Source organism: Pleurodeles waltl, chromosome 9 (assembly GCF_031143425.1).
Source record: "Pleurodeles waltl isolate 20211129_DDA chromosome 9, aPleWal1.hap1.20221129, whole genome shotgun sequence".
Classification (NCBI taxonomy): Eukaryota; Metazoa; Chordata; class Amphibia; order Caudata; family Salamandridae; genus Pleurodeles; species Pleurodeles waltl.
The window spans coordinates 973,028,945-973,045,476 of record NC_090448.1 but is presented as its reverse complement, the minus strand read 5'-3'; the positions used below and the strand labels follow the sequence as shown (position 1 = coordinate 973,045,476).

The following is a 16,532-nucleotide window of genomic DNA, read 5'->3' as shown; positions in this document are numbered from 1 at the left end:
ACAATAAGGGAGGGGGCACGCACCTCCCGCAGCCCTGGGGACCGCCTCCTTGCAGGGGCTGAAAAAAAAACATAACGAAGGGGGTTTGTTGCGGACTACCGGCCTTGGGGACCACCTCTTCCCCAGGGTTAACTTTAACATGGGGGAAGCCAATAATGGCCCTGGGGACAAGACCCAGGGCCGGCTCCTGCTATGTCCCGGGGTACTCACCCCCAGGACATAGCTCTTTGCTCTGGCTTGATGAGAGTTTTGATAGCTCCCTCCAAGTCAAAGCAAACACTCTTGTGTTTGGAAGCGAGAGCTGTCAAACAGCTCTCGCTTGCTGGAAGCTGAGGTTTCCTCTGTTTCCCTGCCTGGAGCCGGCTGTTACCGCAGGGGCCTTGAGGCTCCCCTGTTGTCCCATTGCACACTGGAGAGACGGCCGGGCCCCAGCAGATGGGGTCCACAGGGCCGAAATCGGCCAGGGGATGGGGACCTCAAAGCCCCACAATGGAATTGTAGTGGGCCCCCAGGGATGGTTCCCAAGGGCCAAAACCGTCCGGGAAAGGGGTGCCGCACAGCCTCCCTCTCCCACACTGCACATTTACCCAATGAGGTAGCATTTAATATCTAACCAGTAGAAAGAGTTCCAGTTGGGTAGACATTTTGTGCAAATTGTGGACCCTTGTTGGATAAAAGAGCAAAATCTAAGAAAAGAGCAAACCGGGGCACTCCAAACAAAGAGAGTCCAAAAGTCGGGTGACTTAGTGTGGAAAAGTTTAATCCTCAGTAATTGGTCGTTGAATCATAGTTCAAAATTGTTTGAATCCACATATGAGAAAGTATATAGCAGGTTACAATAACAAACTGACTCCTCAGAATGAACAGGCATAGATGAGCAACAAAACAGCCAACACGTGTTTCGTCCTCTCAGACTTTTTCAAGGCTGTTTCTAACCGTAGAGTTCGGGAAGCAAATAATAAAGGCGTATGTGCTTGCCACTGCAGCGTCTGATACTTCATATGGTGAAACGGCAGCGGTATCACCGGTGCCCCGGTTTGCTCTTTTCTTAGATTTTGTAACCTACAGCGCTCGACAGAGGTGGTTGTCGCCATCCACCTCTGTGTGTGTGCACCTTGGAACCCTCGTGGTTGGGTTTCTCTGCACCAGGCTGGCACCCGCCACAGGACTTGCTGACGACATACTATTGTGTTTGTTGTTTTTTGTTTCTTGGTTTCAGATGTGCGTCGCTAAGCATCAACCACCTTGTTCCAGTATTGTAGTTGCTGGATAAAAGAGCAGGTGAGCTTCAGTTCTGGCCATGATGATCATTTCACAGAAATTAAACCTCAGCACGAAGCACTTGCAAATTGTAAAAATAGCAGGTGCCCTGGTTAAAGCTCCAGAGAACAAATTGTCCTAACTCCTGGGCTTGGTGAAAGCAAAGCAAGTGTGTTTACTTTGCAATTACATGTTGAAAAATGATCTGAAATCATTTGTGGAGGTAAATGCATCTTTCATCTATTGGTGTGCAATCAGACAGTCTCACACCCACTCTCACACCCACACATCCACTCACACCCAGAGAGACATTCTCACAGCCATTCTCACAACCAGAGACACCCTCTCATACCTATTCTCAGACCCTTAGAGGCAGGCCCTACGTCCAACTCCTGTTGTGCAGGGCCAAAGGCTGTATATGGAGCATGGGGTTGGGTGGGTAGGGGCGTTGGCCGCAGGGATTGTCCACAGACCAGGCCCTGTTGCCAACTCCCACTGTACATGGGCTTCGGCATGGTGTGGCGTGGAGTAGAGTTGGGTGGTTATAGCGGTTGGCTGCAGGGCCGCAGACGGACGAAAGCCATGCACGGTGGTGGTTGGATTAACGTATAGTAATGAAAACATTTTTACATTAAAAAAGTCCTGGAAATTCACAGAAAAAAAAGAAAGGTTACAGGGATGTCATAATTAGGAAACATAATTTAAAAAACCTTAGAAAAATGTACTTTCAAAAACGTAGACATATCTAGCATTTTTACATACAATAAATAGATTTATAACTCTTACATAGAGAGAGAAAGTAAAAAACACTCAGAATATTCAGAATGTTTTGCTGAAATATGCCTGGAAACTGGTTCTGGCACAAGAATAGCTGCAACAACCATATCTTAGCCAGTGTCATCTCGGTTCTAGCACAGGCACTGACCAAACATGTCTCTCTACTGGGAACACAGAAGAGAGGCATCAAGGCACTTTACACTCCCACTAAGACCTTGCTAAGCGGACACATGGCAGCAGGAAGTTCCAATTCATTGAGGTCAGAGAAATGGTTCGTAGCACTTAGCAGCCAAGATTTTGAGTGTACACCAGTTATACAATTTGACCAAGTGGTCATTGGTGTCACAGTCACAGAGATCTCTTGCAAATGTGTAATAAATGTCAAAGTGAGTCTTCATCACGTGCTCCAGGCTTATGAACCACATAATGTTTCCGTGGAGTCCCACATGCATTTCACCGCTTGAAACAACCAAGGTGAACAAGCACTAGAGTGAGAGAGTTGGAGTCACGTGCCACTAACCCATCAAAGATCATTGGTGAAACCAAATAAGACCACAACAGACAAGCATGTGCAAAGGTCAAAACAAAGGGCAGAGTTCAGGGCTGTTAGGTTGGTGATGTAGACTGCCAAAGCATCGCTGAACACTTTTCCCACCATTACCACAGTAACCCTATCATCTTTACGTTCCAAGCTGTGGTAATGGCTGTGAGCTTCTGGAAGCATTAGGGTATTGAGCGACCAACGTCACCCAGATAAAGAGGAGTTGGATGGAGGCCATAAACCAAAGGTGCAAAGCAATAAACAGGCTATCCATTGTTAACTGTAGAGCCGTGCAAAAGAAGATCAATGGTAACATGCTGGCAAGAGAAGCACATGAAGACAAAAATGCACAGTGAGCTGAGTAAGACAAAGACTATAGCACTGATGGTATCCACATGGATAGGAGAGGAGAATAAGGGATATAAGATTCTGTGCTTCTGCAACCAGACACAAGTGATCCTCAACTTATTGATTTTCTGAGTGAATATGCTGACAGTGAAATGAAAAGTGTAGTTGTGATTGAGAGCATTTGGTGATATGTTATAAGGGAGAAAAACTATTGTGCACAGATCAACAGTGGCCGCTGCAAATGTCAAAGGGGGGACAGCGATGAAGGGGGACATAACACTGTTCCGCCTTTCCTGCCACCGTCGCATCCTTCAGCCTCGCTCCTCTGCTCCTGATGGTGTCCCAGCTGTCACTGAGACACCAGCACAGGCTACCCAGCAATCCTGGAGCTGCTCTCATGCTAAACCTAGCATGAAAGCAGCGTCAGGATTGGTCTGAGAGGCTTGGCCTGCTGCTCAGACACTGCCCTAGGGCTTGTGCAGTTTCTGCAGCCCAGCTGTTCAACACAGCCGGGTTGGAGAAACCTAAATGAGCATGTGTGTTTGGCGGGCCTAAGACGGACGGCCAACACACATGCTCACTTACTGCTCTCCACTCCCCCCCTCTCCCCTCCTCCCAGTGGCCCAGAACCACACCTGAGCCAGCAGATGAAAAATAAAACAACTGTAAACTATTGTTTTATTTTACATCTGCTCGCTCTTACCCAGAGGTGTGACGCTCCTCCGCCATTGCGGAGGAGCAGCCCCTGGTATAATTTCCCCACTGGCACTTGCATTGCCACGTGTGCAGACGTGCTGAAGAAAGAATAATTTATCTTTGGTACTTGGCAATGGATACAGTCAATGCTGTTGAGGATTTGAGGAAACTAAAATGGTGGCCAGAATGTGAAAATGAATTGGTTCGGCGTCTGACTTGTGTTTGACTTGTTAACTTCAAGAACCAGGCTCACAATTAATATTTGCAGGTTTACAACCACACAAGGCTGCCAATTTACAAATGCCATGAATTCTCAAATATTTGAATGAGTGTTCATGAAAATCTACAATTGCAGCTTCCTAGGAAGCATTTTGTGAAATCTGAATTGCGGTGCTGCAAAGGTCTTTCTGCAAGTGTAATTGTAGGGTGAAATACCATTGCGTTTGTAGAATTGCACTTTTTTCTTTTTTATGTCCAGGATTAAAAATATTGCATCTTGCCCTACCAAGGTTAGGTGTTTCCTTCCCATTACGACTCTGGTAAAGAATTTACTAACCCCAAACAAGACTACATTTTTTACCATTAGGAGGGTGGGAATGGAGTAGAAAAGGTTTGTAAAAGCCCAAATGCTTTCGATTGATCAAACCTTCCAGGGCATCCCATACTAGAATGCTCATTCCACATACCTACAGTAGGATTTACCCATGCATGATAGAGCACTATTGTGGAGTAATTTTACACATTGGTAAATGGATTTACAAGGGCAAGTTTACCTTTTGTCAATGGCATGCTCTTGCCATTTGCATATGTAGGTTGAAGATACACATCCAAATGGTTATTGAATTGGGCTCAGGGTTTTAGCAGTGTTGAGCAAGCTTAATTAATGAGGGAACAGTAGAGACTGGAGGGAATAGGGAAAAGTCCGACAGTAGCTTGACATGGAAAGTGAATTTGCAAGTGAGGTTCAGGGACTGTTTTATGGACTAATATTTTCCAATTTAAGGAAGTGACTAACTTTATTGCTTCCCCTTCATTATAGGTTTGATATTCAGTGTGTATGAATGTGTATGAATGTGTGGACGTATGTACAATGTCTGTCTGGGGTTCTATGTGGAAAATTAGAGGCGGTTTGGGGGTGATTGGGAACGAAACAATCGGGGAACCTTGTAGCAGTAGCTTAATGAATCAACCTTGATTTCTCAAAGCAATGGAGGTCACAGAAATCTGGGTGAAAACTAAAGTGCTAACATTCTATAAGATGGAGCAGAAAGAGTGGCATTTATAATGTCAGGGATAAGACTTTCCCTACAGCAACAGGGTGCACTACAATTATAACTCAGTCAGAGCAGGAAGTGCTGTTCCTCCTGCAGCCAACAATATCTGGGAAGTCATTTTTAGAATCTCTTAGGAAATAGCATATCTCCAAAGGACCCTATTCCATACTGATATGCCCTCTGCAGCCAGATGACCAACACTCAACAACCCGTAGTAAGCGAGAAACATGGTGAACCTCAAAAGAGCCTAAGCCCACATGGTCATTGATTTAAATCAAGTTTCTGGTACTCGAAATTGATTTAAAATGCTTACAAAAACAGGGAATATGATTCTTTTTAACTCTTCGCTTCCCACCGTCATATACTCAAAAAGCCTACCTTTGGACACCACCTTTATTTAAATCAAAGAAAATGACTTTATATTTGGGATACACAAGTTGTACTAGTCAGCAAACGCGGTACATAAATATCAATAGTTTACATCAGGAGTGAGAATTAAACTATCTTTTTTCTGATGTACAAAATTGCACGAAAGTGCTATTCTTTTTTCAACGAGACCCTCACGTTACAAAGCACGAAAAAGATAGTGAAACTGTTATACGACACTCCACGTCAATTTGAAGGTTTAGGTCAATTTCAAAGAGTTTTTTTTTTCAATGCCATATTTGTTTTATTTGTGGATGTTTTTAGTTCTAGGCTTAGCACTGAGTACTCTGTTCGGACCTGAAGAGTGAGAATTTGGACTGACACCTTTGTACAGTACACAGAGGTTGAACATCTGTCCTACTTCTGAACTTTTAGGTGAATATCATTAAGCATTCTCTTTGTTAGTAGCAGCAGCGCAATAAAATTCACATAACACGTTTCATCTTGCAGGACATTAATCAAATCATGTTTTTTGATAATATTTATTTCATAGGCTATTTTTGATCACATACAATAAATACATAACCGGGAACAAATATAAGCAACAAAAAATAGAAATTGGCATAGCATTATGCATGAACAATACAAATTCAACATGCTTAATACTTAAAACTACGTATGTAGCAATACAAAAATATGGAGCATCTGTGCTTAAATCCCTTTCAAATTTTCAAATAGATAATTAAAGACAGCTTAACAATATCGTAGAATCAACCTTTTTTTAAATAAAGTGCCTCCATCAAAGTACATACAGAGTAATATCTGGAAAGATTGACAGACGTAAATCTTGCATAGCTCTTAGACATGACAGTCAAATGCTGAAAAACACATATACTTTGTCACAACCCTTTTTGGGAAAGTTCTTATTGGACAGCAATGGGGTTTCCACACTTGGGTTATAGTGAATGTTGGAGAAACAATGTGTGACGTCATAATCTCATCCTTCTTCTGGGTGAATGCCTCTAACTGTGGTAACATTTTGCACCTTGTATTCAGCAGAGGAGAATGAATATGGAATGTAAAAACCTGGTCCAAAAAATCTGAATATTTCCATAGTTAGATACAGAATTCTAAACGGTCAGTGGTCATTTAAAATGTTTTGCCACTGAATACACATCGTACGGATCATGATTTTCAGGAGCCTACAATATTTACCCATCTGTCCTACTCAAACATTGTTCGTAAAGTTTCAGGAGCTGAATCAGGGGCAAGATCTAAGAACAAGCCTGCTCCCAAACACCTTCCTGGAACTAGAGAGGCTCTGCAATGCTGAGCTTGGTGTGTTTGTATGAGTACAGGAATAAAAAAAAAAAAACTAACTGATGCAGTCAGGTAGCTCACGAGCATTTCACAAATAAGTATAATCTGGGAAACAACACTGTACTATAGGGACCTCATTATACTTGAGCTCTTAATTTTGATATACCTGGAACGGTATTGGAATGACAATATTTTTAACTTTCACCTGGAGTTTTCATCCGGGAACTCCTAAAGGCAGCTAAAACTCAGGGTAAAAGCCTGCCCCAAAGTGAGGACTTACCAACAAAACAGAACATGGAATTACAAATTCCTCTAGTAATTCCTCGTTTCTCAGTGGACCTTCAGTGCACAAATCATAATGAGCTGGATTTTCCCACTCCCAAAGTAACTGGTATTGGTCGGTCCAATGGTAGGAAAACTCAGGCCCACATCCTGAGTCATTGGTAATGACGACCTAAGACATCAACATTTTCACACAAGAACATTCTTGAAGGCATGGTCTAAAACACATTGAATACTCACTGAAAGACACTTCTTAAAGGCCATCATAATGCACAATCGCAGATTAAAAATAGCATCCATACTCATACTTGCATGTGTGAACATCTTCATACAGAAGTTCACACACATATATTACAACTCTTGACCCCTCGAGTTCACCATTTCGTTGTGCTGAAATAGTGGATGTTACATTTATCCAGTTTGATGTTGCTCAAGAGCAACCCCAAAAAGATGAGGAGCTGAGCCCACTAAACCGAGATTGGAACTTGCAACCTGCAGTTAACTTGCAGATGTCTGCAGCGAGTGCTTAGCCCTCTGAGTCAACTTGCTTGTACGCCTATGTGCAAATGCACACTTACCTGTGCATGCATACATGCATACACCTAAGCATTCACATTCAGCTGCTACTTTGCCTATGAGAACACAGACAACTGGACAGATGAAAGGGCATATTTATACTTTGTTTGCGCCGCATTTGTGTAATTTTATTTTACACAAATGCAGTGCAAACTTAACTTCATATTTATATTTTGACACTAAACATGTCCAGCGTCAAAATATTGGAGTAAGTTGCATTTTTTGGATGCACCAACCCACCTTGCGTCAATGAGATGCAAGGTAGGCCTTCCCATCCACAAAATGACGCCATCCCCTTAGTGCCATATTTATCCCCTGTGCTAAAATGACGCATGGGGGAGAGGCGTCCCCAAATAATGGCATTAAGCTTGCTTATCGCCATTATTTCACACCTGGGTCAGACCAGGTGTAAGGGGACCTGTGGACCCATTTCCATGGCCAAACATCATGGAATGGTCCACAGGTGCCCACACCAAACCCAAGGAACACCCCCACCCACACCAGAGGGACATCAGAGGATGGGGGACGCCATCCTAGGTTAGTATGGGTAAGTATGATAGTATTTATTTTAAAAGTGCCATTGGGGGCCCTAACATTGGGCCCCCTGCATGGCACTGGGTGTATTGGCCATGCCCATGGACACTGGTCCCCTATGCTGGCCATCGGAGTGTGGGCATGACTTCTGTCTTTGGTAAAACAGGAGTCATGTTTTTGGATGGTTGTGCAAATGACGCAAGGCTGGTTAGCAGCATTGTTTTTGCCTCTAACCTGCCTAGCGTCATTTTTTGACGCAAAACCCCCTTCACCCCTACCGCCACCCCCACCTGACTAGCCTCTTTTTTTTTTTTTTTACACTAACCCAAGCTTAGCACCGGCTTTCAGCATTTCATAAATTTGGCACCCGGCTGGCGCTTTGGAATGACACAAGCCGGCGGTAAACTCTTTGAAGCAAAACTGTGTTAGCGCTGTTTTGCACCGAGAAGTATAAATATGGGCCATAATATGGGTGGCAGCCCTTTTCTACCAATAAGTTAAATGGCTGATTGTTCACCTACAGTTGCTAACAGAAATGCATTTCTTGGATGTGTCACATGCTGTAGGAACATATGCGGTGACTGACAAAGGTATTTTACCAGATTTTTAAAGAAAGAGGCTCTTAAAAAAGTTTTTATGAATGTGGTATTTGTATGTGCGGAGTATAATGTGCTTACATTTGTTTTCTGTATGTATATGTAAGAAATTAATTTTATATGTATGGTTTTACGATGTTTTAAGACTAAGGTTAAAATAAACATTCTCGTGAAAAGTGATTGTTTACCTATGGTTGGAGGTTTTCTGGCAATAAACCTCACAGCCCGTTTCTAAAATAACTTGTGAAAATAAAAGTACAAATGCATACAAATGCACTAAATTCTATATGTATACCCACATATATGCACAGAAACAAACATACGCTTTCATACAAATGTACAGAACACATATAGCCACATATGCGTATTTTAATAAATATATAAAAACAAACGCAAACATAAAAAACACACTCTCTGTAATGGAGCTTATACTGCATAAATGAACACAGTCACAAGTATACACACACATAGAAAGGAAGAATCAAAGACAGCCACGCTTGCATACATACACTTAGGCAAACGTACACAAAAAGCCCAATTCACAAAATAAATTGTTCATATGCCCATGGGCAAAATGAATATTGTTGATGTTGGGAATTCGCAAACAGCTAATGGGTATGTGCATTCTTTGATGCATACCCACTTCTGTGGATGTGTTAATTCCCTCTGGGGTGGGGCAGCCTCATTTGTAGCATATATTTAATTTGTATATGGATGTACTACTGCTGAGTACAGATGTCAAATCTAACTTGTCGATCACCAGCAATCTTCTGTTGTCTTGTCAATGGGTGAGCTAATAAAACAGTTACAGTTTCATTTAGAGTTGAGTGGAAACACAAAATCCACAATTTTCTGGAGGAAATGTTAAACCCAGTTAGAAATCTTCCACGAACTTTGTTCTGGTCTCTAGCGTACGCTGCAACATGCTTTCTTGAGGAAGGCTGGCTGCACCTTGTTGTGCTTCCCCATCCACAATGTGAAGCTCCTCTATATGAATACTGGACTTGTATATCATGCTTTATAAGCGCACATCGGCACTGTGCATATCTTTCTAAGAACCGTGCCAAAGAGTTTAACGCATCTTCATATTCTCGTATGCTTCAACATATATCAAGGTACATCATGTACTCTACAAATATAATTACAAAAATGCTTCTCTTGCATATATCTCTGCCTTCAACAAACACAAGACCCTCCACAGTGGGACAGGCAATATGGGTGGCCGATGAAATGACCACAAGAGTAGGTGATACCTGCCTCCCACTGCAACCATGCACCCTGCACTACCACAAAAGCACAGGTGATGTTTTGGCTGAAATCTGAATGTTTCCAACCTAAATGGATGGTCTTCCTTTACGGTAACCTCCAGAAATAAACTAGGAGCTTCTACCTTTTAGCTGCTTTCATGCATCTTTGGAACCATGCCTCCCCCATGCCCAGTGGTCAGATGCCCCAGAACATCTTTGCTTCACAGAAAAAAAGTCACAGTCACTTCTTGCGTGCCTTCCCTTAGAAATTCTCACAGCTTCAGAGCTGGTATCTGGAATACGATGGACCACAAGATTATAAGGCAGCCATATTAGGTGCATACAGCGCAGGATGATGCATGTCACTCCAGCTTCAATCAGGAATGAGAATAACATTGCTGTGGTCAGCCACTGAACAACACTATTGCAAGCTCCTACTTTATAGCTTGGCAGTGCCACAAGCGCATATTCAGACTTGCCCAAAAACCTTTTAATTCCAGGGTTACTGAAGACCTGGTGACAACCTGGCATAACAATCTGTCAAGACACCTGAACAATTCCTCTATCAAACAGGCAAAAACGTCTGCTGTGATGGTTCCCTTGTCAACATCAAATGCCCTTATTGTGAAATGACATGACTTTGCCAAACGGTCACCTGCTGCCTCAGGTGTGCCATTGACATGTTTCACAAAAACCTGTCAGAAGCCCAGATCCATGGTCACTTACTGTTCTAGGGTCTGCCATGTGACACCAATGGCAATGTAGACTTAAGGCAGCTCAGTACTCCTTAGCTTCTTCCAACTGGGAGAGGTAGTCATCCTCTGAGGGACTGTCAGGACAGCCAAGTCCATTGTTGGGGGGCCGCACTGAGTGATACCGTGTCCAGTCCCCCTTGCAAAGGATCCAGGGCAACATGTCCACCTTGTAGTGCAGCTCAGGAGAAAATTCAGTGCTAATGAGGTTCGGGGCACCAGCACCCTTACCCCTGGTAATGAGTTTTAAACGCTCATCATAGCAGCAGTGCTGGGCTGCCAAGGTGGTGCTGTCCAAAGAGAGCATGGAGCGAATGCAGAATCTGGCACTGGGTTTGTATATGTCTAGGCGCTCCTTGGGACCACTAGCATCCCTCCAGCGGAAGGGGCGACCCTGTTTCTCATCCGGGATGGTGACGGTGCTGTAGACTGCCTCCAAAGGGTAAGAGCAGGGGCAGCCTGGCAGATCTGTCAATACCTGGCTAAGGTATTTGGTCAGGAACTCGCTCTTGCAGCTCAGCCATTTCTCACAGCTGTCCACATCTGTTGACACAAAAATACTTAAATTAAAGGAAAATATCACTATTATGCTCCATACCGACTTATGTCATTGATAGAGTGCCCTACTCTAAAAAGATCAATCAGAAGCACTAGATGTTCTGTATTTTTTCCATGATCTTACCACATTCTTTAGTTAAGGACTGCCTATCAGTACATCAGCTAATTCCTAATATTTAGTCTAAATTTTGCACACAAGCACAGAGCTATATAAGAGTTTGTATAAAAACTAGATATTATTTTACCAATTTAGCACACTGAGCAAAGCTTTGATAACTCATTACTCGCCATTTTGTTACCTGATGGCCAATCACAGGGTCAGGTTGAATCATATGCCAGTTCTTATTTAAGGCATCTCTTACTTCTTCATGTCTCCTATTATATGTTGTAATTAATTTATGTTCTGTCATTTTTGATTGTCCCTTTCCTCCCGGCCTCCTTTACTCCAAATAGTACTTCTTCTCTTTTACATGCTCTTGCTCTCTTAGAGGCTCTACATAATATTTGCTATACCCTTTTTGTTGAAATCTTTGGAGCATTTCCTTTTCTATCTTGTTATATCCATCCTCTGTGCTGCATATTCTCCTTCCCCTGTATAATTCTCCGAAAGTAATATTTCTAATGAGGGGGACCTGGATGGAAACTTTGTGCATGTAGTGTGCTGTTCCCAGCTGTTGGTTTCGATTAACTGTTATTACTTGATTGTTTTCTATTTTCACCAACACATCTAAAAACTCCATTGTTTCTTTGTTCACCTTATGGGTAAATTTCAAATTCAAGTTATTGTAATTTAGCTCATTTACAAAATCTTCCACTGTACTTACACTCCCCTTCCAAATCAAAAAAAGATCATCAATATACATCACCCACATTTGGATACTATCTGACCACTTTTGGGAACCCCCGACCACCTGCTCCTCCCACCAGCCACTTATGCAAATTAGCATAGCTTGGGGCAAAGGAGGAGCCCATTTCTGTCCCCCTTGTCTGCAAAGAGATCTCATTGTTGAACATAAAGATGTTACTGTTCAAACAATATTTAATCATGGTTACCAACATCTGGTTGTGCTTAAAGAACTTAATTAGCCTCAGTCTCAAAAAGTGCTCTGTAGCTCGAATCCCACCTATGTGATTTATACACATATATAACGATGTTACAACCATCACTAGCAGTACAGCTTAACCATTAGAAAGTAATAATGATCTTGTAAGTAATATCAAATCGTAAACGTGTTACTTTTGATGACAGACTAATCGAATTAGATAATCATTCATTATAAGGTAATAATGATTTTGTATGAAACACAAATCATAAATGTGTTACCTTTGATGATAGATCTCCCAAAAAATATCAAATACGCAATGATAAATATATATTATACACAAGTGATAGGTATGAGTTTTACCATTGTGTGATGGCGACCATCCAAGCAAAAGTGGAATTGTCCTGTTATTGTTTCTATGCACTGAGTTACGGTGATTCACATTGGGTGTTTTTAAATGATTGAAAATGTAAGGAATAACTGACTTGACCAAGGCGCAAGCCTAAACGTGTTGTCAGTTCTTCAGCAAATAAAGGTAGTTTGAGATATTGCAGCCGCTGCTGGAGTGTTGAAGTCTTTTGTATTTTCAAAAGTTTCTTTCGTTTGAGATATATATATATATATATATATATATATATATATATATATATACATACATATATTTGAAACGCCTAATTTTCTCAGTTCTCTGATGTAACACTCAATCTTCCTTGAACTGTTAGGTTGAAGCTGGATTTCTGACCTACCAGCCACCTTCATCCTTCATCTGGGAATTCCCCCAAACTCCAACTCCCACTGTCATCTTGCAGGAATGTCAGAAGGAGAGACCACCACTGTCAAGATGTTGTTAACTCGCTATTAATGGACAATATAGGTATGCACTATTTTGACCCAACCATTTGCTTTGCTAGCTTTGATTGGTCTTCTGTTCAGATCAGCATTATCTGCCCAGAGCGGTTTCTGTCATGTACAGTGGCAAGACCGGTTCTATGGCACAGATGTACTTGGCAGGCATCTAGGGTGTAAGCAACAGGGGTCCCAGATTACCAACTGGTAGGAGAGGGAGCAGCAAAGTGTTGCTGTCCTGAATGAGAAAATAAATGTTGCAGTGGCACTATCTAATAGAATTGCTATTGAGCACGGCTATTTTTGACTATAGGACTTGTGCCTGATTAAAAGCTACACGCCTCATCACCCACATAGTGTGTGTTAAGATCTGTTTCACTTCTATGCCGTTTTCTGTTAAAGCACAAGTTCTCTATTAGTCTATTACTCCTGATATTTGATGGCAATTTAGTCTTGGAAACTAACTTCTTTCATGCAGTAGGTGTTCTTCTAGGAGCTCTTGAAGACAGCTCTTACCTATAAAAAAACAAAAAAACTCAAAGGATGAAAGACAGTGTGCTCACTTTATGGCTGGAAGAGCTGATGGTTCCTCATTTGAATTAGTAGCCCACACAGGTTCCTTATGGGAGCATATATGGTTTGGTGTAAAACAAAATAATACTTATGTGTAGGAAGGCAGAGCATAAACCACTGGGACATTTCCTGGCACTTTCTGCAGAACTACCTTTAACACCAATTACTTTTTATCATCTATATTTGGAAAATTGTACTGTAAAACAAATCTTTTTTGGTACCTTTCTTAACAAAATATTGAGAGGAAGGTGCCCTATATGGCCATTTCTAGATTGGTTCAGATTAGGCAAATACATAAATATGGTCAATGGAGCTGGTATTACATTTTCCAAGCCATCATTTTGTTGCCAGACCAACCCCAGTAGAAGCTGCTCTTTGGTAGCAGTTGTTCATCTCCTTTATAGTGTAAGTTGTTAGTTATGAACTTCTCTTCTTTATACTTTCGGATGTTGATTATAAGCGCTCTTCATGTTAATAGTCTAAGTTGATTGTTATGAGCTGCAACTTTCCTTAATAATGATAGTTGTTTGGTTTATTAGCTGCTTTTCTGCTTTATAGTGTTACCAAATGGTTACGAGCTACTCTTCTTAATGTTATCTTTTGCTTATGAGCTGCTCTTCTATTTTATCGTTTTAGTTATTGCAAGTTGTTGGCTTTGAGTTGTCCAGGACTGGTATTTTTTATGATAAACCCCATGGTTTATGAGCTGCTAGTGAGTTGCTGGTTTGGAGCTGTGTAGCTGTGTTTGTAGTATGTTTCCCTGCATTGTGGAAGCCCTCTGGAAACAGCTGCTATTCTCACCAGAAAGTTGTATGTATTGGTGTGGATAGACTCCTCATCCATACAGTTGGAGTTCTCAGAGAAATGTGCACCAAACTAAAATATTGGGTACTCTCACTTTGTGCCGAAGGTTGTTTCTTGTGTTTGGGTTGGAGCCCTGTACCTCAGTCTCAGCCAGTACTAGAAGAAACCTTTTACTCACCCGAGCTGAATACAGCTGTTGTGTTCTCATTCCCAAATGGTGTTTCCTCTGTGGCATAGTCCAGATCTCCTTCTGTCCCTTCAGGAGACACAAACATCTAGAGTAAAACCACAGACATTACAAAAGTAGGACATTCCTTATTCAACAAAGATTGTGGAAGGGGAAAGCGAGATGGTCGGGAAGGTGTAATCACCAACAGTCTTTTCTGGATGAAACAAATGCAATAGACATGATGCACAACGTGCACTGGCAGTCCTCATGGCTGCAGGTCATAGGAAGCATGTCGTACTTGTGGTTAACCACAGAAGAGCTACACTTTACAAGTGAATGTTATCCTGGTGTGTTTCCTCTGATGCTCCAGAGCATCCAGGCAGCACATTTATTTATTTATTTATTTATGTATTTATACATCTGTCTGTCTGTCTAGCTATCTATCCTTCTATCTATCCACCTATCTATCTATCTATCTATCTATCTATCTATCTATCTATCTATCTCTCTATGTTCTTGATATAGCATATAAAGACCCTGGACTGAGGGTGGCAGAGCACGTTACAAAGACTAGGTCCCAGATAACAGTATAATAAGCATAACAACAGGAAACTTGGGTCTCCAAAAAAGATGGTGTAGTATTTGTTGTGCAGAGTTTGAGAGGACTAAGTACAACAGATGGGTACAGATTATGAAAGGTCTTTTAAGAAATGGTTAGGTCCTTATTAATATCTGGGATTGATGTGTCGGTATAGTATTCCAGGTTCTTGTGGCATTTCCAAATTATCATAGTTTCATGGTGGAATACTTTTAGAATCTGGGGGATTCCCAGCTTGAGCAGAGCCTGCTTTCTTAAAATTGTGTTTCCTTTAGAAAGCTGAAGCTTTTGAGCTTAGTATTCAGATATGCTCAAATGAATGGCCTTGTACATGGAAAGCCAACACAAAGAAAGGACTGCTGCATGGCGCTAAGATCCTTTTGTAGTTGAGACCCTGACTGGAGGTCTGGTTTGGTGAGAACTAGGAGACATTTAGGCAGCCTTATTAGCAGTTCATTTCCACAGTCTATATATGTGTGATGACTGGGGCTTGGATGTCCATCTTAGACTCTTGTTTTGAGAGAAATGGCCTAGGAGTACAGTAAAGCTTTAGATGGAACATGGCGTTCTTGGTCATCTCTTTGAGGTCTAGATTAGGGTGGAATAGTTTGTTGATCTTGATGCAAAGAGACTACCCGAGTTGATATTAAATGGTGATAGTGTGCTAAACTCAATGTACCCCACATTGAAGTCCAGCCTGTGTCTAGTGTATTTGGTAAAGTTTAGAAAGCCTGAAAGCATAAAGACACAAACACAACACAACATCACATTAGGCACATTACATCATACATCAGGCCAGCACTGCATCACACAGCATTACATAAAACATAACCAAAAACACTCTCCATAAAGTCCTGGCCATATCATTATGCCTGGTGTGATGATATTAGCAGGGGTTGTTTCGTAAAAAGAGGAAAAGCCTCACCTCCCAGCGTGTGGTACTAGATACTATGCTCAGAATACTGTTTGACAGAAACGTCGTATCCTACTTATTGCTTACAAAAAAAGATCACCTCTTTGGAGTTAACAATACAAAATCTATACATAATGGGACAAGATTATGTAAACAATATTTAAGACACAATGTACGTCAGTCGATGTTTTTGTTTACAATATTCTGACATACATCGCCTCAAAGAATGATTTTTTTCTGAAGAAAGTGATTATTTTGTGTTTAAGTGACACATGATGAAACTCATCAACTGTGCAGCATGCATAGGTGGACAGTGGTGCTGGAAATATTTTTAGAGTCGAGTGGCTAAAAGCATAATTTTAAGCATAATTTTTAACATCTGAATGATGTTGCTCAGCAACAAAATCCCTTATGCCCTCTGAGATTAGGGTCCCTGTACTGCTCTTATCAGTGCTAGCT

At 41.6% G+C, this 16,532-nt stretch overlaps 1 protein-coding gene across 1 annotated transcript in view; it reads right to left on the bottom strand.

Moving 5' to 3' along the window:
• Window positions 1-8,923: 8,923 nt before the first annotated feature.
• ISM2 (isthmin 2) overlaps window positions 8,924-16,532 on the bottom strand; it is a 67,433-nt gene continuing 59,824 nt past the window's right edge. The window contains exons 5-6 of the mRNA XM_069208405.1: window positions 14,572-14,649; window positions 8,924-11,112 (exon numbers count right to left, since the gene is read on the bottom strand). Coding sequence (XP_069064506.1) covers window positions 10,595-11,112; window positions 14,572-14,649 — 596 coding nt within the window. The 3' untranslated portion in view covers window positions 8,924-10,594. The remainder of the gene's footprint in view (window positions 11,113-14,571; window positions 14,650-16,532) is intronic.